At 39.9% G+C, this 26,038-nt stretch overlaps 1 protein-coding gene and 1 pseudogene across 1 annotated transcript; one reads left to right on the top strand and one right to left on the bottom strand.

Annotated features, from left to right (window-relative positions):
• Positions 1 to 9,099: 9,099 nt before the first annotated feature.
• Positions 9,100 to 10,951, bottom strand: LOC144519013 (uncharacterized; annotated as a pseudogene).
• A 4,568-nt stretch (positions 10,952 to 15,519) lies between these two features.
• On the top strand, positions 15,520 to 22,855 carry LOC144519809 (maternal B9.15 protein). The gene is made up of 5 exons (XM_078253246.1): positions 15,520 to 15,658; positions 19,287 to 19,464; positions 20,496 to 20,633; positions 20,807 to 21,140; positions 21,611 to 22,855. Exons 2-5 carry the CDS (start codon positions 19,292 to 19,294, stop codon positions 21,815 to 21,817), a joined length of 852 nt encoding a protein of 283 aa, XP_078109372.1. The 5' UTR covers positions 15,520 to 15,658; positions 19,287 to 19,291; the 3' UTR covers positions 21,818 to 22,855.
• The last annotated feature ends 3,183 nt before the right edge of the window (positions 22,856 to 26,038 follow it).

The following is a 26,038-nucleotide window of genomic DNA, read 5'->3' as shown; positions in this document are numbered from 1 at the left end:
AGCTGTGCAGAACCGGTTCCACCGTGTGCTATACAGGGAGGACAAACACACAAAAGTCTCAGTGGTGCAGAGAGAGGTGAGAAAATGCAAGAGAAGGAGGGAGAAGGCATCAGTCATCGTGTGTGTTTCTGTGTGTGTGTGTGTGTGTGTGTGTGTGTGTGTGTGTGTGTGTGTGTGTGTGTGTGTGTGAGAGAGAGAGGAGAGAGGGAGGGACAGAGATTGAAAGAAAGGAAGGTGGGAGGGAGGGAATAGGAGGACTATACGTGGAGAGAGGAAAAGGGGAGGAGACATTTTTCTCCGTTTTCCTGTTCACATTTTTTTTCTATCCCAACCCCCCCCCCCCATTTTTCTGTGTAAAATGATCCCTATACTGTCTCTGTGTACACAAATGTCTTGCCAATAGTTCATTATTCTGCCTTTCCACGACTGTTTCCCCCTTGTTAATTTCCCTTTGTTGAAGCCAGCTGTGTCTTTAAGCTTGTGCACTTGAACTCAGAGTGCTTTTCTTTCTCTGCGTACTTCCCCTTCGCTGGCCCCCCAGCACACAGAAAAGAGACACAGCTTGCAGGGGGAGAGAAAGGAGAGAGGAGAGAGAGAGAGAGAGAGAGAGAGAGAGAGAGAGAGAGAGAGAGACAGAGGGGCAAAAAGGGGCAGAGAGAGAAATGCAGATGGGGGAGGGGAAAGGTTTGTAAACGGTTGTTCAAGGCTTGGAAATCAGTTCAAGAAATACACAAGATTTACACCATAAGCACAAGTTTTCTTGTTACTATCGAGGACTGTATCAATATTAAAGGGATGTCTATGTGTTTGTAGGAGAGGTAACAATAGACTGCTGTTGCAATATTAATTTGCGGTAGAAAGTATGCCTATGTGTTTGCAACATCCTGAAAGCGTTCATTCGGGAAAGTTCAAGGTTAAGGTCCGACCATTAAGCAGAGCCTTACAAATCTGCACAAAATCTCCATGGCAACTGCTGACATACAGGTGAAATGTTTTGTAATAAGACAACTAGTTTGTGCTGTGGGTCATAAAGCAGACTATCATACCAGCTTATGCTTTTATCTATTTGTCTATTTTTTTTCTAGAAAGAGAGAGAGTTGGCAGTACACTCACCTTGACTGATTTAATTGTTGAGACAGCAGAGGGGGAGAAGAGGGGATTCAGGAGCTCTGGCAGGATTCGATCGCAGGCCAGTGGGGGCGCACAGTAAACCGAACCACCCGACGCCTCTCACAGCACAGACTTGCATATGTTAAATAGTTCTATGTTATACAAGCAGCCCCTGAGCATTTACGTATGCAGTGTCAGAGTCTGTACAATAGGTTAACACGTCTTACATTAAAGTCTCATGTAACTGGAGATTAAGCTAAACAAAGGAAAAATAAAGGAGCACCCTAAAAGACAAACAGAAGGCAAAGAATAGCTCAACAGGACTTCAAGCATTCATAGCTATGCCATCAGAGCCGGAACGATGCATAAGCAAACTAAGGGGCGGCTTAGGACTCCGTGGCTACCAGGGGGCACCCGGGGGGGGGGGGGGGCTTGAAATGTACCACAAGAGAGCTTGTAACAATATTTACAATACAAAAGTTGGTTCAGTGCCAAGTGAAGTGGCAACACGTTACAATGTGGAGGGTCCCCAAACCAAATCCTGCGTATAGGGCCCCCAAAAGTCTAGGGTCGGCCCTGTGTGCCATACAAAGAAATAATTATAAACACAAGATAGCTCCGGCAAATCCCAGAGTTTCCTAGCTTACATACTCATATTTTAAAACATCAGCATTGAGCTGGGAGGAAATTCGGGGGATTCGAAGGAGTCGAATAAATTATTCTTAAAAACCAGAACAGAAGGCAGAAGTTTGGTACAAGCAGGAAATCATTTGAAAGGTAATGTACTTGAAGTTTGTTGAATTGATATTTGTTTTACAATTATTGATTTATTCATGACTTACACTCTTATTTATCCTTTCTGTATAGTATTGTTTATTTCTAATGCACTTAGAAGATGGTAAGAGCTGTAATGTATGCTCTGTTTAGACTGCGACCATGTGAACCAAGGAGAGGGACTGAAATATAGGCAATTAAGAAGTCCCCAAACAAATTAAATCTAGTGAGAAATGACATTCTTGTTGCTTTAAACCTGTCTGAGGCATCATTAAGATATAAGGGTGGATATAAAGCTGTTTTATCTACAGAGAAAACATTAGAGGGAGGGAAATGTCAACATGACATGCACATACTGTACAGTCACGGGTTGAAGTGGGTGGAAACGATCCTAAACTGCTTTTGGGCACCTTCGATTAATAAGTAAATTATTCTGATTTGCAGTTTCATCAGTGTTTCATTCTGCAGCACACACCGCTGTGAATTGCAGCGATGCACAGCCGTGAGTCCATGTCAGTAGTTAGTTCACGTCTGTAATAACAGCAGGACAGTCAAGTGTTTTCTAAACTGCTCAAGTCAGTTGAGTGAAGTCATGATAATGTTGTCGGTAGCCTACCGGTTACAAACAGGCTCGGCAGGGAACGGCACGCTACCATGCTGACGGAATCGGTGCGTTTGTGCTTTTAGCTGAGCTAGACCCAAAAATATACGGTTAAAACAGATTGGTGATGCTGTTTTGCCCTCATTGTTCTCTGTGAAGTTTCCTGGAAGTATAATGTGGCGTTTTATGTGAAGTGAGCACTGCGCAAGACTCACTTTAAAAAAATGCTACATTGTTTGTCAGCATTGCTACCAGTCACATTAGGAGGCTGCCTAGTGTGCTCTGATTAATTTGGCATGCAGTCATACGATAGTATAGGGGTGGAGCAGTGGATATGACACATGCCTATGGTGTGGGAGATCTGGGTTTGATTCCCACTGCGATGCATCAGCCAATGTGTCCCTGAGCAAGACACTTAACCCCTAGTTGCTCCAGAGGCGTACAACCTCTGACATGTATAGCAATTGTATGTCGCTTTGGATAATGTAATGTATATATCTAGTTAACCACTTATGCCAAAAGTATTTTCCAGACAATTTAGTTTTCAAAAACAAAGTTGCTACTCTGATTAGCTTAGATTAGAAAATGTACTAAATAAAATCATTTAGAACACATTTATAACACACATCAATATAACCCCAGCTGACTGTAATGACGCTTTCTTTGCATAGTAAATACTGGGTTGTCCAAATGTTAGGCCTATGTCTTCTCTCTGATCATCCCATTGGAAACAGTAAGTGGTCTTAGGGACCGTTCGGTATTTATGGAATGGACCACCACAGGAAAATAGGGGAGGGTCATGTCTTTTTATTCTTTGTTGAGGGGAGGGTCATCCATTGTTGTTTTTAGTCTAGGGGGGAGGGTCACCCAACTTTTGTATTCGTGAAAACAGCAACATTTCAAAGTGGCTTGTTTGGTGCATATTTATCCATGTAGCTCCATGTAGCTCTCTCAGTCTCGGCCCCTATCGCTAGCAGATGGGTCCCTCCCTATTTAGTCAGCCAGACAATTTGAACTGTAGCTTTAGAGACCGTTGGATTTCCCAAACTGAATAAATCCTGCTCGCACATATAAACACGAAACTGCTTTGCTAGCTCCATCGTGTTGTAACTAACATTCATTAATCATTAGCATAATTGCCGTACTGTTTAGTTCAAAAACATCCAAAACACCGTACGAAAACATAACGGGCCAGATGCAAGCTTTTATTTTGAAAAGTCAAAGCTTGCGGACTGCACCAAGCCGGGAGGGCATGAGACAGGAGGTCTCCAGGCTGCAGCCATACCTGACTCAAATATCCTTTCATTCCCGGTGATATATATATATATATATATATATATATATATATATATATATATATATATATATATAAACGACAAGCATTTGAGAAGGAAGGAGTGGTATCATGCAAGCTCCCAAATTGACACTCATCTGAGAAATGGAGTTTTGGATAATGTTCAGCTTTGGCAGCTTTACCTATATGCTAAAATATACAATGACTGAGGAAGCCTAGTGACGAGTCCATAGCAACCAGTGTTGAATTACCCAGTGTGCTTTGATGAATGGTCTCAATGTTTTATTGTTTTATTTCATGTGAATACTAGTTTACTAGATGAGTAACTTAGTATTCGAAGTAATGCAGGAAGTGTGCATGCTTATTGTGTTTCCACAACTATGTTAGTGAGTAAATCTACTGAAATGGCCACCACACCATAACAGAGGAGTGGGATGCGTCAGATCAGAATGCAGAGGTTTAGTCATGTATGTCATGGCTGTAAAAAAACAATGTCCAACTGTATGTCTTTGCAAAATGCAAACTAGTACAGAAGGCATCAATAAATTGTTGGGGAGGGTCATTCCTTTTTACCATATCATTTTGGAGAGTCATCCAAAATGTATTGCTGGTGAAGGGAGGGTCAGGTCTTTTTTGACTAAAGGTCCCAAAACTCCTGTGGTGGCCCCTGAAATAAATAACGAACAGTCCCTCACTAATATAAAGGTTAATATCAACCTTTGTAATATATATGTATATCATAATACGATTTGTTTGTAAACTTAACTCCTGGCATTTCTCCTGGTGTTTTTCACTACTTTGGAAGGACATGACAAACCAGCTTCAAAAGTGTGTTTTAAATAAGTGCTTCCCCGATCTTAGGGTTCCCCCACCTGCTAAATCACGATTCAAGCCGTGTCACTTGAACCCGAACACTAAAGGGCCGTTTACAAAACTGAAGTCAGGCACAGGAAGACTTTTTTCTCTGAAATGTAAATAAATAAACTATTGTTATTTACAAATAACTGAAACATTTCAGCCTAGTTAAATGGTGTTTACTTGGAATTAACAGATTAGAAATATAAATTGTGGGAATTGCATTAAGGTTGCACAAGCTGAATTGTATAAGGTTTGTTCCTCACACCATAAGTCACTGGTTCCCAACCTTTTGGTTACCCTATATTGCCAAACAATGCCTTCTCAGGACGCCTTGTCACAAATTGCATATGTCTGTGTACGAGCTGTGAGGAGTTCAACCGAGGATTGATGCTAGTTAGTTAGTTTAGAGTAGTCTGGATCAACGGAAGTACATTTCCAGGATAATTGCCTGATGTCCCTCACCTTCCACTCTGTTTCCGTTCTCAAACTACGTTCGCTTCGGGAAACAACAACAAACTTGAAGCTAGCAAGCTACACGCTGAAAAAGTTTTTTCTGCTTGGTTCTTTCAGGGAATGATTGTAAAGATTTACAAAGAATATGTTTACGGCATTAATCCAACAGACGTTTTGGGACCGATTGGTGGGATTGTGTACACACTGCGATACACTGGTAAATTATGCTTAACCATGTATTCAGCTAATTTACATAGCTCACGTTACTGTATTGTATGAACCGTTAACTTTATTTAATATTTTATGTGGTGTTTTCTTCGGCAGGGGTGCAAATGTTCCACCACAACAAGTTCCTTCCCGAGACCATTTTGCAGAGCCTCCCGCACTGCGTCCGGAGTTTAGCAGCGCACAAGATGATTGTGATTGGTTTAAAGAAATGCAAACAACCCAGAGCATTTGTCGCTCCTATCCCAGAATATATGTGTGAAGTAACCAGACCTCACTCCACAGCGCTGTGGAGATAGGTCTGGCAATGCGAGACTAGTTTCTATGGTTCTATAATAACGCAAAGACCATTTATGGCAGCTGGGAATGGGGGGCTCTCTTAATTTCTTAGCTTGATCCACCATCTTTAATTGAGCATTAGAATTAAGCAATAGGTCATGACAGGCCAAGGTATGTTGTTATTATATAACAGCTAATGGGAGTTCGGGCCGATGTGAAGCAAACTGAAGTGAGCTACTGCTTTAAAAAAAAATAGTCACATTCCAATTTAAATAGACTTTTATTAATAAATAATATGTACACAATAAAATAGGCCCTCCTGAGCTGGCTGCCTGCACATCCCAAGGTGGTTGATTAGGAACGTAGGCAACGTTAACCTACACTAGCACCTAGCATAAGCTATTTCTTTTGCTTAATGCTAAAGAGTTAGATTGGATTCACCAAAGTCGCATAACACAAACGAAAAAAGTTCCCCGTCTGAGAGAGCTGTCCGACGGCAAGGTAAAGCCATGAAAATATTCTTAATATAGAGAACACTTAAAGGCATACTTTGCACCAGCTATCAGTTTGTTAGTCTAACGTTCTTTTCTCAGAAAAGGAAGACAGTGCAAAGGAATCAGAAGTCACAGCCGAGGTACGTAGTTACAAAAAATGGTGGAAAATGTTCATAAAAAACATTTGTCTTGTTGGTGTGGTTTACCTGCTGAGAAAAGCCAACGTTTTCAATCTAAAAAGAGGGTACTGGTCTAATGCATTCCAAATACAAATAGGTATCGACCCACTGAGAGGTGGAGAGGAAGAGGGAGGAGGATGATAAAGGTCAAAGGAAGTGTGTGCTGCATTCGCTCATACCTTTTGTCAAAGAGGCAAATACACGTTCCATATTTAACCACATTACTGGGGACCAGAGAGGATAAAGAGAAACTGGATGCCACAAGAAACACTTCTCTCTCTTAATGCAGACAAACTATTCCCCCAGCCCAAGGACAGTCATTACCTGAGGCGAAAGACGCAGCATGTGTGTTAGGGGAAGAGATGCTTATACTGGCGTTGATCTTGAAAGGGCCTGGGCGATCGATCTGTTTAAGCTCCCTGCAAAAGAGAGAAATCAATATGTTTTTAAAGGCGAAGTAGGCTGCATGTGGTGTATGCGTGTGGGCTTCATTGATACCGCCAGACGCGTTCAGATAGAAGCTGTTCCTGAAAAAGAACGATCACATTTCGAGGTCAAGTGGTTTAATTTCCATTACTTATCTATGAAATCATGACACTTCTGAGAGATATGTACATAAAAAATCACCTGCGTGTTTATATAAGAGTTGGTGTCCCATTATTACAGAAGAATACTGGCCAGTGTTTGACAAGCACAAATGACACACTGACAGAGAAAATCAATAGTTTCCAGATGGAGAAAGTTGCGCAAAAGCTACATCAGGATTAGAAAGAGAGAAAGAAAGAAGCTGAAAAAGCTGTGACTCTGTGGAAATTAATTGCTTGTTTAAAGACACAGTAATGCAATCAGTCTCATTGTTAAACAGAAATTGCCTGCAGAGGTTTAGCTCAAGAAAATAGAGCGGGAAGGAGGTCAACAAGAGCAAATGAGCGAGAGAGAGAAAGAGAGAGAGAGAGAGAGAGAGAGAGAGAGAGAGAGAGAGAGAGAGAGAGAGACGGAAGGGAAATAAAGACAGAGAAGGCAATTTAATTTGTATCAGTCGTCAAAACAATGCTAATGAATATCAAAGACACCCACTCTTTAGCACGTTCTACCTCTCTCATCCCACTAATGTCTCTCTCTCTCGCTTACACACTAGCAGCAATAATTGACTCTTGAGTTGGCATATGGGACAGGGAATCCTATCCAGTAGTGGAAGGAGGAGTGAAGAAAAACTCACACATATCTGACACTAACACCAACACACACCACTGTAACTGCTAGTAGATAGAAAGAAAAACTAAAATCTAAACAGACAATAAAAACAAGTGATGATGCGTAAATGAGAGCAATAAAGAAAGGTGTGTGTAGCGAGAACAAATTGAATCGATAATAGGAGAAATGAGAGAGGCACCCAAAAATATTGACATCATTCCTTCCTGCAATAAAACAGTATTTCAAATAAAAGTTGAGCCTGATATTTGACTAAAAGGCATAAAAATGGAGGGGTAATGGTTGGATTTGATGATAGCTGTCACTTTGTTTAAGTGCAATGTGCTTTAGAAACCACTACTTTCGACTGGATGAAATTTGAGCAAAGAAACCAGCCTGCCCTCTAGTGGTCAAAGATAAACACATACTGGCTGGTCAGGAGGAGTGAACTGCAAACTGATCAATATCTAAAAAAGCAGTGGTGGAAAGTAGAGCTAGGCAATATATCGATATTATATTGCTATCGTGATATGAGACTGAGATTTTGGAAATTGTAATATGGCTCAACGATTTTAAAAGGCTGCATTACAGTAACGTTATGTAATTTTCTGAACTTAGCAGAGTTCTCAGTTCTATTATTTGCCTTTATCCACTTAGTCATTATATCTACGTTACTGATGATTATTTATCAAAAATCTCATTGTGTAAATATTTTGTAAAAGCACCAATAGTCAACCCTACAATATTGATTTTAAGGTATTTGGTCAAAACTATTGTGATATTTGATTTTCACTATATGGCCCAGTCTTAGAGGAAAGTAACTATCTCAAGCACTGCAGTCTTGAGGTTCTTGTATTTCTTGAATATTTCAATTGTATGACCGTTTATATTTCTCTTCATTTATGATGGAAATATAGTCCTTTTTTTCTTCACAGCTTTAGTTAGAAATTACCCAACAATTATTCATGACAAACTGCTATTGGCAGTATTTAAATGATGCTCACACAACTAGCACATTATGATTTAAGAAATAATATAATACATTTAATAATAGAACACTCTGAACGGGGTCCTTCGGCATTAGGAGTACTTTTACTTTTGATACTTATGTATATTTAGCTTATAATAGTTCCATACTTTAACTTTAACTTTAAAATGAATGCATTTTTTAACCTGTAATTTAGTAGTCTAAATTAAATAGTATGCCTACAATTATTCAAGTAAGGGATCTAAATACTCTTTCCACCACTGTTAAAAAGTAAATTACATCATTGCAGGACATTTTTTATAGGTAGAGAAAAACAACAACGCTGTACAGTACTATCTTGTTAATATGATATGAGCATGCACTGCTGCAGTCAGCAGTGTTGCTAACTGCTGGTATTTATGAACACTTTATTGATCTTAAACATACAGACTCACAGCTTGTTATGACTGGTGCTCTGTGGTCAAAAGCACTGGATGTGTAAGTCCACTACAGTTTATGGTACAAGTTGTGCAAATACATCTGATGCTACTGGACACATCTTCAGTGATGTTCCTGGAATCATTGGATGTTTCGGGTCTTTCAACATCATACACCCTCCTCCAGGCGACCCAGCTGAGGCTGATCAGACCCCAGCTTGTGTCCAGTTGGCGAATCTAGCTACTCTGCCCCCAAGGATCTCCTCTCTTTAGCCATAGCCATCTTGAGGCTTTCTCTGCCGCTTCGGTGGTATTGTGGATGGCTCTTCTCCTTCTCACTCCATCGATGCCTAACACGCTGAAGGCTCTGAACAGTGATCGGGCTGCAAAGCCCCTGCTTCCAACCTCTATTGGGAGACACCTTGCTCTCCATCCGGCTTGTCGACACTCGCTAACCAGTCCCTCGTACTTGGCAAGCTTCCTTTCAAAGGCCTCTTCCAAACGGTCTTCCCAAGGGACTGTTAGCTCCAACAGAACCACTTGTTTGGTGGATTCAGACAAGAGAACAACATCTGGTCTTAAGGTGGTGGTCACAATGTGGTTGGGGAACTTGAGTTGCTGCTCCAGGTCCACCAACAGCTGCCAGTCTCTCGCAGTGGCCAGGATTCCTGCAGATGTTTTTGCAGCTGGTCTTGGTTGCTCTCCAGCTCTAATGAAGGTGATGGCTTGCATGGAGGGGCGGGAACGTTTGGCCCACTCGACTCCTGCAGCAATGGCTTCAGCAATGGCCTTCAGCACCTGGTCATGTCTCCACCTGTACCTTCCCTCTCCCAGTGCCTTTGAGCAGCTGCTCAGAATGTGCTCTAGGGTTCCACGCTTGGAGCACAGTGTACAAGCTGGTGACTCCACTTTGCCCCATATGTGAAGGTTTGATGGGCTGGGAAGCACATCATATACCGCCTGGACGAGAAACTTGATCCGCTGTGGCTCTGCCTTCCACAGCTCTGCCCATGTCACCTTCCTCTCGATCGCATTCTCCCATCGTATCCAGGCACCCTGTTGCCTCATTCCCACTGTCCTGCAGGTTCTCTCCTCCTCTACCACTGCTTTTACCTCCTCCTGGACTAGGCGGCGCCTTTCCTTCCATTTGGTGGTGTCAATGTGGGGAGTTGAAAAGGAACCCAGTCCAGCCCTGCCTCTTGTTACCACTCCCACCAGCCTGTTGTGATGTAATCTTGCCTCTGCTTGTCGAACAGCCCGCTCAGCCTTCCACTTCCGACCAGTCCTCACTTCAATCCCAGCCTTTGCCACCTTTGGATCGCTTGAGTCTCTATATTGCAACATTTCCCTGGCTCTCGTTACCTTGAACTCCTCTTCCAAGGACTTGAGTGGCAGTTGCAGTTTGTTTGCGATGCCCATAGAGTGCGATGCTGCTTAGACTTTTTGGAAGCCCCAGCCATTTTCTAAGGTGGCTGCTGACCTTCCTCTCTAAGGTTTCGACAGTCGAGATTAGCACTTCATAGACGAGGAGCGGCCACAGGATCCTGGGAAGAATGCCATGCTGGTATAACCAAGCATTGAACTTCCCTGGCAATCCAGACTGGTCCACTGACTTCAGCCATCCGTCCAGCTCAGTGCAGGTTGATCGGACAGATGCTGCGTCCCTCAGGGTGCTGTCAAACACTTTGCCTAAGCTCTTGACAGGCTTCTCAGTGACGGTTGGGATTGTTACCCCTGCGACGCTGAACCGGGACTTGTCATCCACCTTTCCTCTTTTCAGCACCATTGATCTTGACTTGGCTGGTTTGAAACACATCAGTGCCCACTCCATTAGCTTTTCGAGACCCTTTAGAATCCATCGACAGCCTGGGACTGACTCTGTGGTGACTGTGAGGTCATCCATAAATGCTCTTATCGGTGGCTGGCGTTGAACTGACTTCATCTTGGGCCCTCTGCACTCTGGTTCAGCAGACTTTGTGAGCATATTCATGGCCAGAGAGAACAGAATTACAGAGATGGTACAGCCCGTGATAATTCCGATCTCGATCTTGTGCCAGCCTGATGTCACTGCTCCTAAAGAGGTTCTCATCCTGAATAGTCAGCAATGAGGTCTCTAGTATCTCTATAGTAAGCTATTTAAAAATAAGCCCAGCTAAATCTAAATAGGATTATGGTGTCAATTCCTTGCGAAACAAAAGAACTGCATTAATCCAAACACATAGGGGTGAGTATTGTTAAATTGGGAAACTTTTTGAAAATTTTAACTCTGAAACAATTCACAGATTTTTCCAAATGTCTAAGCTCCAAACATGATACCTTTCTTTAAACATCAACCCCCCCTTACTACAACATGCAAAAGAAAAAATTAAGAATAATTAAACATAAAATCAATGGTTCCATTTCAAACACAATATGTCCTAAAACCACTTTTTTACAGGTGCTACTGGCAAAATGGCCCACCTTATATTATGATACAAAAGACAGACATTGAAGAGGAGCAATTTCAACATTTAATGACTTCAAATAACACACATAGCCTCATAAAATACAACAGCAAGAGTTTAGCATCTCTAGAACATCCTTTTTTCTCTTGCACTGCTGCTCTTCTGCCTTTCCCTGTTCCCTTCCCTTAGATTTTAATTTTTGTAACTATTCATATACGTATTTATTTAAAAAAAATATTATACATTTAATATATATATATATATATATATATATATATATATATATATATATATATATATATATATATAGTTTTACAATATTACACATGTTAGTTCTGTACTAAGGGGAATTACTGCCTTTTCCTTTTGCAGGGTAGAATAGCTAGCTAGAGCTTTCTGGATTGAAATGCTTCTTCGCCTAGTTCCAGCAACCGTAACATATTTAAAGAAATTATATTAGATAAGATTAGATTTAGAAAAATGATTTCTGAATATAGAAAGTGTTTCATCATCCTCAAAAACAAATTTCCCCTCTAAAAATGACAAAGAGCAGTGTCCCATTTTGACAATAATAGAGTGTCCCATTCTAACAGTAGGCTAGGCAACTGGTAAAATAGGACACTACCAAAGTAAGTATTTTAGAAAAAGGTGAGGCTTTTGGAATTGATTCATAGTAATTTTGATACACAATTATTTGCCATTACAAAATACATTGGAATGAAACAGTGAGTATTTTTAGATTTCTAGAAGCTTAAAAAGTTTAAGGTCAAAACGCTGTCATGTCCCTTACCATTGGGATTCTTGGACCAAGAGCCACTGCACGCGAGGCTACGCCCACTAACGTCACGTCATTTCCAGGTGACCTTTTTCACGGCGCGTCATCAGACGCGTCATCAGACCCGAAGTCGCCATGTTGGAGGTACTCGGCATCACAACAAAGCACAGGCACTGAAGTAGATTCTGAATGGCATCAAGGAAAATGGTTAATTATTGCCGTGTTTTAGGTTGTACCAATAGGTCAGACCGAGAAAAACATTTGGAATATTATCGACTTCCAAAAGTTATTTAAAAACCAGGGAGAGTTATCAGAGGAAAGGAGGCGCTTGTGGTTGGCAAAGCTCAACCAGGATCTACGAGGGAAAACTCTGTCTTGTTCGGTCTTTGAAATGAAAAGAGAGTCACTTGGCTACACCTTGAGTATCACAATGATATCATACAGTTAAGGTTAGGTTGATTAAAGACGTTATTGCATTACTTACTTTGGCCTTCACAACACATTGGTCGTTAATGACGTGGTACTGCGTCTCCCTCACCCATCCACACACCATCTGGTTATAAGCCTCCAAACTTTTGTAGGACTTAAGGTCTTCCGCTGTGTATGGGCTCGGCGAGAAAACCATGTAGTTGACTATATCGGGATATGCAACTGAAGGAAGAATCACCGGGTCGCAATGGATCCAAGAAGAGGGAGCCAACTTGTAGGGATCTGCACCGCCAGTAAACTGTAATTTCTCAAAATATCGCGCTTTTTTGTGCGGTCCAAGTCCTTCCATGCCTTTGCATCTTGGATGCGTTTTGATGAGCTTTTCTGTTGTTTAGACATAAAGTATTAAAGTATCCAAAGTGCACCATACTCCATTACTCAATTCAGTTGTTTACACCGAGTGCCTCCAATATGGCCGCGCACCTAGGTTACCACCCAGAACGTGACGTCAGTGAAAACCCTCTATACCTTTTAAGCAATGCATAGATACTGGTATTGGGTTAATTTGAGTAGGCTATTCCTTGAAAAAGTAACTTATTGCAAAGCTCAACTGTCCCATTTTGATAATACTCACAGATATAAGGAGAACTGTTGAAACAAAAACGTATGATCATCTTACAAAATATAATACATTATTGCCAGTAATGTTAGCGTTTTTGGCTAGTAGCTGATGGGTGGACACAGAGCATAGCAGCTAAAAGAGCCGCATATCTCCCTTAGGAGTCGGTAATAAATTACACATTTTTAGAAGTTGCCATTATGCACTACATTTCCCACACAGTTTAACACAGGTTAATCCGACAGAACTCAATTTGCCGTTATTGCTACATTAGGGCTCAATTCCCCTGTTTGTGTCAGTTTGGGTAGCCTAACTTTAGCTGTTGTTCTGTGTTTTTATGTTTGGTAGCCTACTCCTCAGAAAGATGGTTGAGATCCTGAAAGCCTGTTCTTGACCAGCTACCATCTGAATAACACACCAGACGCAACAATTTTTGACAAGCTAATGTTAGCAGTTAGCCATTTCCCCCTGTAGAATCCCTTCACGTTAAATCTGAGTATTTCAACAGCAGTTTAGGTAATGATATCCCGCAGCTGCCCGGGCACCAACTTGTTACATATCGAGTTGTTCTTCAAAAGAAATACTTTTAAATGTCTGCTGTAGAAGATAATCGTCCATGAGGACCGCAGTTACTGACTTCTGTCAATTACGTACAGCAAAAGACGCAGCTGTTTCTGTCTTCCACTTTAATTGGCAAAGGCTTTGGGCATGCACATGTTTCCACACACTCAAGGCACTCTCCAGGGAGCGCAACTAAAACACAATTTAAAAAAGTTTTATATCCAACCCGAAATTGTAGAATAAGGATAAATAATAGCAACAACCAGGATTATTTTATGTCATGCATTAATCCAGAATTATATTGATTTTAAGTCATGCATTGATCCATAATTATATTGATTTCTAAATGACTCTGTAGCCTACCACTAAAACCACACCTTTTTCTCCTGCTGCCAGCAGGTGGGGCTTTCCCCACTTACCTCAAATGACCCAATTATTATAGAATAAATAACCAAATGGTAGCCTATAGCTTATTAAGTAGCCTTTAATAATTAAAATTCAACAATTGAATGTGTATAATGAATATCTTATAACACTATGCATAATAAGTAGCTTACTTTCTGATAAGACTTTTACTTAAAATCAGGACTTTTACTTGTAATGGAGTACTTTTACATTGTGGTATTGGAATGGCAAAATATATATATAATAAGATAGTTAAAGATAAAATCAGGGGGCCAATTTAGAGCATATTAACATCTAGGAGAGAAGGGGACCCCGAACCAAACCCTGGGGGACCTCAGTAGTGAGGCTACAGGGTTCAGACACACATTCATAAGTGCGTTCCTTGAGGTATGATGTGAACAGAGAGAGTGCAGAACCTGAGACACCCAGTTACTGTAAGTTGATATAAGTATAGGCTACTTAATGTATACAAATGTGTGTATAAAAATGTATACATCTGGATGATGACGCTTTAGCACCTTTACTTTCAGTAAGGTTTTGAATGTAGGATTTTTTACTTGTAACTTTACATTGTGGTATTACTAACATTGTGGTATTAGTCTACTATTTTACCGAAGTCAAGGATCTGAGTACTTTCACTTTCACCTACCTACTAAATACACGTGTTTTTTTTAAAATCTTGTGCCATTCAAATTGTAGCCTACTTTTTACTGCACTCCCTTTATTTGACAGCTTTGGGTATGCTTTTTTTTATCATTATACAATATAATACATTAAAATGCTGCTTATATGTTAATGTGTCAGTAACAATAATAGGCCTAATTAGCCTACAGCATAATAGCATAATATAATGGCCATTCTGTTCCACAATGAGTAGGTTACTTTTTTTTAATGCTTCAAGCACTTTTTTTCTGATAATACTAACATACTTTTGTTTATGTGAGTATTTTACATGGTGGTATTGCTACTTTTACTGAAGTAAAGGATCTGAGTGTTGTTTTACCTATTGTTCTGATAAATAAGGCATTAGATGACCTATCAACCATTAATTAAGGAATTAGTTACAACATCTTTGATAAAAGGTACCTAGAAAGTAAAAAAGGACATTGGCCTAGAACAATGAAGTCACATAGGGTTGGCTGTGTGTAGCAGATACAGTGATTTGCTACACACAAATATTTGCTAAAATAGAAGTTAAGACGAGTAGCCTATTACACCATATGTCATCATAAGATCATTGTGATTTGTAGGGACGGACGACGAACAAACTTCTGTAAATGAGTGAAACCTCAGTTGTTTACCTTGACTGCCCATATTTGGCTCGGGCGGGGTGTAGCTCTCGCGGGGAGCCAGTCAGCGCTTGCTCACGACGTGAAGTAACGGAAGTGAGTCACACTGACGGTAATGTTACGTCTCTGTTGCAGCCAGAACAGAGAACAAGGAAGCAACATGTGCTGACCATAATAACTCCAACACATCAGCACAGACAGCCACGAGACAAGAGACAAGGAGCCAAGGACATTCACCAACTGCTGGGTATTCACAGACTGGACACTTTTTTTCGTGAGTAGCCTTACAACTAGTCTGTGTTTTTTTAATTTTTTATTATTATTTGTTTTTTTTAACTTTTGTGTTTCTTGTGTCGTCTTTAATTGGGAAATGCAGCTATTTTGATGTGAATGTAATCATTAAAGCACACTTAGGCCTATTGGTTCAATTGTCGCTGTCGTGTTCGTTACGTTGTTACAATTATCTCGACGGTTGTCATATTAAGTCTTTCATGCTTCGTTCGGTGTATTTTTATTGATTAGTTTTTGTTTTGACTGATTTATTACGCGGGTGAAAACTTTTTCTAAATACCCTTCCTACCATTTCAAAGAAGAACTTTGTAAACTTGCATGCTACATAATAATGCTTAATTTGCCATGTTAAGTTAGGGTAACTCGATAATGTAGCCTACCTTTTCTACTGAAATCACATCCGTTTGCTTGTAACTCTAATTCCACTGGGGGGGTTTCCGCGCTGTCAGAAACCCCAAATGTGTTATTTCCAGCTTGTAGAATGAGACTTCCTTTTATCACAGCAGAAAAAAATAAAAATAAACTAGCTGTCGTTTGATCTTGTCTTTTCTATTTTTCTGGTTGTAATTGACATCCATGTGCAGCCACCACACACACACACACACACACACACACACACACACACACGTTCCCTCCTTGGTTCACAGAGTTGTGCCGTTACTGCTCTGTTGTGTCTCCTTTGTTTCACGCAGACGCGAAAACAAGTTTCGTTGTCACTCAAATATATAGGCCTATATTGTGATAAAGCTTCACCTTTAACTGTCAAGCACATTTGCAAACTTTGCTTCAGACCTGTTTACACTGCTTGTGATGTGACAGGCTGTTTGGCCTAGTATGGGAAACGCATGTGAAGTTATGGTATGCTAAACACACACTGAGCACAACAACAAGCTGTTGAGTGACACACAAAATTAACGATCCAGCCTGTCCTCCCTCAAACATTAAAATCGGACGTTTGTATGCAGGATATTCTGCAAATGGGTCAAGTTGTTCTTCACACGTAAAATCCAAATAGTATCAGCAGAGTCTGTGATAATGGCAGCGGGTCACTGCAGAGAAGACAAACACTATCAGTGATGTGAATGTCATTAAGTTCCTCTAGTATCTAGAAACAAGCATCTTTCATTTTGTATGACTTGTGCAGTGCTCATTCAAAATGTGCCTGTTGGAAACAAGCTATTGGTTAGCCTCCTGTATTGCTGCTTGCAGCTTTCTCCACAACCATTGTACCCCCAAATAACTTACAGAAGGCCCCCAAAGCACTTAATATGCAACCCAACTGTATACTACTGACTTACTGTTAGTGGTGGGAATCATCAGAGGCCCCATGATACGATGATATCGCGATACAATATTTTAGCAATTTTAAACATAATGTGATATTCTGCAATATATGGCAATTTATTACCTTTTTCCAACTTCAAATTATGTCCCCAAAGGAAAACGTTGCCAACATCTGTTTTATCTAAACATATACATTTCTCTGTTTGTTCAACTCACAAAATAGGATTGTTAAGCAGACAAACGGTGACCAACACTGTCATTAAAAACCTTACATTATAAATGTTGTATGCACCTGACAAACTGAACTGTTTGTATTACAGTCTAGAAAAAGCAATTTATTTTATTATACTAGTATCAAAATGTTTTATTTAATTTATATAATAAAAGATGTACATTTACCTGACAGATAAATGTACCAAAATATGATCCATTATTATTCATTAAACTATCCAGCATTAAATTAGAGTTGAAAGCTCCACCTTGAACAGATAGTAGGTAAATGTAAGTACATTGTGCTGACAATGCCTCTCTTTTCACTTGAAGTAAACATTTAAATGCAGGACATGTACTGTGCAGTGTCAATAGTTTTACTAGTAATAATGAATAGTTTTACTTTAGAAAGAAGAAGTTTTGAGTACTTCTTTACCACTGCCAATACCAATATTCACAGTTAAATAATAATTTATAAATCCCGCAAGGGACATTACATTTTGTACACTCTGTTAACACAGGCCTAAAAAACACACACATGCTCAGGACCTGATTATATTATTAAAGTTTGGATCTGAAACGATTAGTTGATTACTTGATTACACGATTGACAAAAATGTATTCAGCTACAGTTTTAAAAACTCTTAAAAACCCCAAAAGATCTTACTGTTTCCGTTGCTCAAATACGAATATTACTGTATTTCTTGGTCCACTATGGTAGTAAACAAAATATCCGGTATGTTTACTGTTTGGACAAAACAAGCTGCCTGAATATGTCAAAGTTGGGATTATGAAATTGTGATGGCTATTTTTACTATTTTGTAACATTTTATAGAGAAGATGATTCATATTCAATGCCAACTTTTTAAGGTTTAATATCTTCTAAACCCTCAAACACTTTGAGACATCTACTAAGCAACGTCAGCTCAAACACCTTATCTATTTTATATTTCTGTGGCCTCTTTAACACAACCTTAGAAGAAATTCAAGTACAAGGCTGCTTTAACATTCTTCACTGTCACTGTATAAATCTAAAACGTGAAAACCTACCAGAAAAAAACCTGTGTCAGAAAAAGTATATATATATATATATATATATATATATATATATATATATATATATATATATATATATATATAAAAACTTTTGCTGGTGGAATGAACGTATTTTAGTTGCTGAGTGATGGAAAATAAAACAGAATTACTTAAATGCAACAAAAACAACAGCCTGAATAATACATGCTATTTGACCCTTTTTTACCTCACAGACTAATAAGTGACTGGACCATGTAAAAGATTCGAACATCTATAATATGGCTATGGATAATGGCAACACATATTTGTTATGGACTTAAAGTTACTATTATTTTTGCTCGTTGTGTCACAGGCTGATCCCTGCTCTTAAGTGGAGGCTGTGGCTAGGTCTACCAGGGCAAATAACAATTTCCTCTCACAACATATTATACAGGCTGAAGCGACAGTGGTGTGTTTCAAGCCACAATAACAAATGACTGTCAGCACCTCAAAGTTCAAGGCACTACTTTCATTTCGGGGACATCAGTAGGATGTTCGCACGCTGAGCCAGTTTGGCTGCAAAATTTGAATTGCCTTGGCCTTTTATAGAACACGCTCTTCTCTTTGGTCAGGCTGACATTGTCACCCAACCCAAACAGACACGCTATCAGAGGATAAACAGCACCGTGAGCTCATTGGATTTGCATTTAAAAAAAATACTTACATGGCAGCACTAGTTTGCATTTTGTTTGCCTTTATACAAACTCTAGCCTTTTGTTGGCACAGAGCAATGTCTGTAGCTGTAAAATGCCAGGCACTCTTTTACACACGCTTAACACAGAGCTCCCCTCAAGGTAATAAAAAAAGGCTCAGGGGTAACTGCACAGGGAACTGCTGTTATCACTGCAACTGAAGTTCCTGCTCCCCCACATCTCATTGAAGGGGTTAGTTGAAAAACTCAAATCACGCAACTTCTTTGCACTTTGATTTGCAAAAACAGTGATTACCTAGCCACATACTCATACTCATGTACACAGAAACGACAAGGTGGCTGATGTTGTTGGCGACCTTAAATCATTTCTTTAAATCTTTTGTTTCTACAGTCACCATGAAAAGAGAGGTGGAGGCTGGAGTCAGCTTCCTCAAACGCCTGGCTGTGGCACATGGCAAGCTCAGTGAAGCCAAGGCAGAATTTTTTTCTGAGAAGCTACAGAAACTTTTATGCGACAGATATGATGAACACTGGTACCCTGACTGCCCCAGCAAAGGCCAGGCATACAGGTAATTACTGATATTAAAAAAAGTACACAACTGTCCCTGAATGTATGTGTGTGAATATCTATCTATCTAGCACTCGCTCTCGCTCTCTATCTATCTATCTATCTATCTATCTATCTATCTATCTATATAATATATATATGGGCTGTCAAAATAATTTAGATTAATCTGAGAAAAAATAACGCGTTAAAAAAATTAACGCTGATTAATCCATTCCATATTGACGTTTGCATACAGACGAAAATCTGGTGCCACTGATATGTCTGAGCTTCTCTCTGATGCTCTGAAACAGACGTTACAGGAAACACAAACCCCGCTGCATGTGACGCTAGTTAACACTATACTCGACAGCAGCTAACGTTAGCCTACCGCTAGCTAGTAGCTGGATTAAACACGGTTAAAATGCTGACAGCTAACGCTAAACGGTGTAAAGTTTGAGTGTGTTTTACTGTAGAGGATTCAACACCGGGATGTAACAATCTGCAGCTGCCATCGGAGAAACAACACAGCCGGTGCGTTCAATGAAACTGGTAAACTACAGCCTCGTGGTGCATTTGAAGTTATTGTAAATGTCCTTTTCCTATCTTGTTGTTTTTGTCGTTCAACAGCAATTTACTAGTGAAATAAGTTATTGTTATACATTATTATTATTAAATCATTTAATTTTGACCATATTGCCTTAGCAATAAACAAGCCGTTCTTTAATGTCACCAACTGTTGTTTAGTACCCTTTTCTTTTTTTACTTTCTTAAAAAGTATCGGTTCAGGCACCGTTAATTATGTATGCGATTAATTTCAATTAATTAATCACAGAGTATGTAATTAATTAGATAAAAAATTTTAATCGATTGACAGCCCTAAAAATATATATATATATATATATATATATATATATATATATATATATATATATATATATATATATATATATATAAAGATCATTGAATTATATCCCTATTAACGTCTGAGAACCCTGACATAGGAAGAGATCCACATAAGAAAACCGTGAATCTTTAATGCTGAATCCTTCACAGATGTATCCGGATAAATAGCGGAGTACTTTGCGATGAAGTAATTCTGAAGGCATGTGAGGAGAGTGAGCTCACACCCAGTGAACTAGGCCTTCCACGTGAGATCACACTGTGGATCGACCCACTGGAGGTGTGTGCAAGGTGAGTCACTGGCCTGAGGATGACACACAGACACACTTAAACAACAGAGAAGCATTTCTCAGTCTAGCCAAGATTTATGAGCAAGTTGTCGTCATGATGCGTTCTGTGAAATGATGTGTAACATGTGGGAAGTAAGAATGCGTTAGTTAAAATAATGTGCTCCCTCTTCACAGATCTGCAGAGAACGGTAGGCCCTTCACAATAGCCTGTTTCGAAGAGGAAGGTGTGAAGGGAAAACAGACTGACTCCTCAGTGGACTCAATAAATCTGGACACATCAGATTACCACTCTGCTACCTCTTCGGATTGTGGTTCCACTGCGTCGAGCGACACAGAGGAGGAGGCAAAAGATGGCGAGACGGAGGGTGAGCGCGGAAATGAAGAGAAGGAGGTCGTCAAGAAGGAGGAGGCAGAAGGCGACGGCGACACCTACACTGTAGCAATGATGCCCAGGATTCGCAAGCGACACGGAGAAGGACCAAATAAAGTCAAATACGTCAGAAATATGGTAATTACTTTCTCTTGTTTAGCACCATCTGTTGGTATCTCACAATTGAGGGATAAGGCTGGTGATATTCTATATTTTTCTCACTGTCAAGAGACATCCAACGAAAAAGACCAAATCAAGCCATAGAGCTTCGTTGTTGTCCAAAAGCTATTGAAATCACCACAGCACTGTATAATTAAGTTGGTTTTGGACAGATTGTTTTATACACAACTACAATGAATTGACAAACTTGTGCTGAAGCATACAACATATCATTACAACCCTAAAAAGTTCTGAACTTATGTCTATTTTATTAGTCGTATGAGCTGCTGCTGCTCAAAGTCATTTCCATGTGATATAGTTTTCAGTATTGCATGTTCTCAAAAGGAAAGTACCATGGATTCCTCCCATATGGACAAAGTGTGTTTAATACCCATGCCGGAAACTCTCCACCATCCCTTCTAATCTCTTGTACTCCTTCCAATCCGTAGCTCCCTGCCAGCCTCCAGTACTTCTACCACCCTGCACCAGTTTGGCCTCAGTACAAGAAGGGCGCTCCTATGTTTATTAATGCGGTATGCGCGCCTCCGCCACCTCCACCCCAGCAGGTATTTGGCTACTATATCTTGCCGCAGCCGTCTCCGCAGTTTATTCTGCCTCAGGCCACTCTGCAGCCGTGGGGAGCTGTGAAGGGTTAGACCGTCCAGGATGTGTGGGGTGAAGGTGGATAGAGCGTTATAAGCTCGTTCAACTGAGCCATGTCGTGTCAGTTCTCTGAGTTCAGCTAAACTTGGGCCAAAAAAAGAACTTTGTTTAACTGTCTAACTTAAAGTTATTCCTTTTTACAACCTGTAATGATTCCTTTTTCCTTTCCATTTCTGGTGACTTGTAATTGATGGCTTATACTCGGCACGGAGATGCCACTGAACTTGAATGAAAACGGTTTTCTTTTTTAAAATCTGTCAGGTCTAAACTGCCATTTTTTTGTAACGTATTGTACACGTTAAGAATGACTTCAATCATTGGGTGCTTGGACTAACTCAGGAACTCTCAGCAATATTCTAATAGTAAATAATAGTTTTTTTTCAGGTGTCATTTCTGTTATAAAGTCAATTTCTTCGCCAAATATGGTCCACAGTGTTTAGGTCTCAATTAATTAATGTACAATGTGATTCAGGGGTTTAATCTACTGTAGCTAGGGTGACAATATGTATATTAAGAAGAATATTTTTACTAAACTGCTTGTAAATAATACAGAACTTGGATAGACTGATGCACACTTTCTAATCTCACTGTCTTTTTGTTGTAATTTATTTGGCCACCAGTGGATGGCACTCAACTCATAGCACATGGAATTGTATATTTTTGTATTAAAAGTGGCTGCTGTATTTTGCAAATCGAACTTCACCCAACGCAAACATGATTTTCAATAGATTAAACTATGTGCTGTCAGTACAATGTATATGCTCAGGTGTCTCTGTATTATGGCCTGCTCAAAGCTCTGTTTTTAAAGTTTTTATTGTAGATAGCTTTCCTTTCCATGAAAATCTGCTAAATCCTGAATACACGTTTAACTCACTGATTGTTCTGTACTGCGATTATTTTTTATTATATTAATGCATATTTATTTGCAACCTTGAAGCTCATCTGTATGCTTAAGCATTGTCTTGCTTTCACCTTTTGCATTAGCCATTTACCTTCTTATTGCAGCAGATTAAATCAACTCATACCTGAAATTATGAATTGTGATTTATTTATTTTTTTGCTGATTTCTATAGTCAACACTTTTCAGTGTAGAGTTTGGCTCTGTAGCTACATAGTGTGTTTTCTCTCATAAATTGACCTAGAAACACCTGTCAGTCTGAACACTCTACTTACTGTCACTGGGAGCTGTGAGGATTATCATTCCCGTCAGCACAAGCAGCAGGATGCTGCATCGGGAGGACTCCTGTGTGCTGGATGTGTCATTATAGCCCAAGGTCATGACGCTGTTCCTCCTTAAACAGGTCTAGTTGGAGAGAGTGGGGGAAGAGTTTGTGTCTCACTTTTTAGTTTTGCAGACAGACAATGAAAGGACATCTTGCAACTCAAAATAGCCTATTAGAATATAGACATAAGAAAGAATACAGCTGGATAAAATGGCAATTGATCCAAGAGAAAATGGCAACACTTAAACATCTGGGACAGGAATTGAAAGTACTCCAATAAATAGTAAAGTAGGCATACTTACAAGACACTATATATACATACATTAGGGCTGTCAAAATAACGCCTTAATTTCGATTAATTAATCTGAGAAAAAATAACGCAGATTAATCCATTCCATATTGACGTTTGACCCGGAGCCATTCTAGCCACCATTGGACTGTAAAATGAAGGAGGGAGACGAGAATGTTCTGCCTGGATTATTAATTGGAACATTTACTTGTAAAAATCTTCCTCCCAACCCTGGCTACCGAAATCTGGTGCCACTGATATGTCTGCACTTCTCTCTGATGCTCTGAAACACAAAAACCGCTGCACATGACGCTAGTTAACACTATACTAGACAGCAGCTAACGTTAGCCTACCGCTAGCTAGTAGCTGGATTAAACACGGTTAAAATGCTGACAGCTAACGCTAAACGGTGTAAAGTTTGAGTGTGTTTTACTGTAGAGGATTCAACACCGGGATGTAACAATCTGCAGCTGCCGTCGGAGAAACAACACAGACGGTGCGTTCAATGAAACTGGTAAACTACAGCCTCATGGTGCATTTGAAGTTATTGTAAATGTCTTTTTCCCATCTGATGGTTCAACAGCAATTTACTACTGAAATTAGTTATTGTTATTGTTATACATTATTATTAAATCATTTAATTTTGACCATATGGCCTTAGCAATAAACAAGCCGTTCTTTAATGTCACCAACTGTTGTTTAGTACCCTTTTTTTTTCTTTTCTTTTTTTACTTTCTTAAAAAGTATCAGTTCAGGCACCGTTAATTATGTATGCGATTCATTTCGATTAATTAATCACAGAGTATGTAATTAATTAGATTACATTTTGTAATCGATTGACAGCCCTTATATATATATATATTTATATATTTAAAAAAAAAAAAAAGGCTTAGAGGGGCGCCCTGGTAGCTCACCTGGTATAGCGTGCTCCCTAAGGATCAGTCCTTAGCGTCCTGGGGTTCGGGTCCAACCTTTGGCCCTTTGCTACATGTCTTCCCCCTCTCTCTCCCCACTGTCCTGTCTACAACTGCTCTATCCATTAAAGGCCAAAATGCCCAAAACATCTTAAAAAGGCTTAGAGAAAAATACCTGAAACATCCTAGAATGAATGGCTTTAGAGTAGGCTAAGACAGTTATGAATCATTTCCAATGGTGGTGAACCAGACGCGTAACTATCGGTAAGCAGGGTAAGCGGTGCTTACGGGCCCGGACCAATCAGGGGCCCGCGTAACTGGAAGATATTGATTGACAGCCGGGGCCCCCTATTGCATTTGGCCACTGACCAAGTGGGAGTGAAAACGGGTCAAAGTCATTTCCTTGTTTCAGAGACCGTTCTCTTCACGTGTGTGACTCGAACAGCTCACATTTACCAACAAAACGTACAACGAAAGACCGTGCAGAACATTTCAGACCGTCCTGCCAACCTGTATACATTTTAACATCAATGTACGCTGTAACGTTTTTTCACTTTAAAGTCACTGAAAGCTGCTGCTGTTTACATTCTGTCTGATCTCTGCAGCGGGTGGGGCTGCTGAGTTCCCCCCGTGACTGACACACACACACACACACACACACACACACACACACACACACACACACACACACACACACACACACACACACACATACACACAAAAATCACACACGGTGGATGCAGGAAAAACCGGAGATGAGACGTACAGGATGACCTAAATTGAGGACAGCTACACTCGTTATTGTAAGTGCAATGCTAAGTTAAAGTCCAATAAGTACTTTATTAAACCGTATGAATGTGTCCCAGCCCAGGTTAGGAAATTAACTAACAATGTCAAGATCAACAAGCCACTGACACATATGTTGTGTTTGATTCACTCAATAAATTATTACTTTTTGTTTTAAAATCCACCAGCCATTTTCATATTATACCAACATTTGCAGCATGCTGAGCCTTTTTGGTAAGGTTCCTAGGAAATCTCAGCCCAGAGTAATTAATTAATAGTAATAATTATTATTCTCCCCAAAACAAGTTTCCTTTTTTTTTTTTTTTAAAGAACTATACAAAAACTTCTTCTGCAACTTCATTGCAACAAACATACAAAAGACATCGCAACTTTTATCGCAAAATCAGGCATTTTGGGCCGCAACAATCTCAAAAAAAGGCCGCGAAATCCTGGAGGGACTGCCCTTGTGTGTTTTTTCATGTGTTATGGTGCGCATTCACCAGTGTTTTTTTGTTGTTGTTGTTGTGGTGCTTGTGGACATTGCGCCGTCATCACGTGCTGTAGTAGGGGGGGCCGCCTTGATAATCCTGTTTAGGAGCCCGGTGTTGGCTCGTTACGCCACTGTGGTGAACCTTGACTATGTTTGGGATATACCACCACAAGTCAAACGATGAAGGTACTCAACCACGAGATGTCACTCTACAGCTGTTGAGGAACTCGTGCTTACCATTGTTACAGTACCTTACCAATAAATAAAAAAACATGTAGTCTATGAGGTTCCTTGCATTCTATTTTATAGCGTTTTCTTAGTTTTGTTCAGGAAAAGAAATTCGATAATAGTGTTGTCTATTTCTTGTAACATCATGTTTTTCCACCAAATTGCAAATGATCTGATCAGACTTATCCAAATCGAAAGAAAAATAATGTAAGTGAACATCTTGTTTAGTGACCATAGCTTCTCTTCTGAACGCATCGTACACAAGCCCAGTACACACACTCAGC

The sequence above is a fragment of the Sander vitreus genome, chromosome 6 (assembly GCF_031162955.1).
Source record: "Sander vitreus isolate 19-12246 chromosome 6, sanVit1, whole genome shotgun sequence".
In the NCBI taxonomy this organism is placed as follows: Eukaryota; Metazoa; Chordata; class Actinopteri; order Perciformes; family Percidae; genus Sander; species Sander vitreus.
This window is presented reverse-complemented; position numbering and strand designations above follow the sequence as displayed.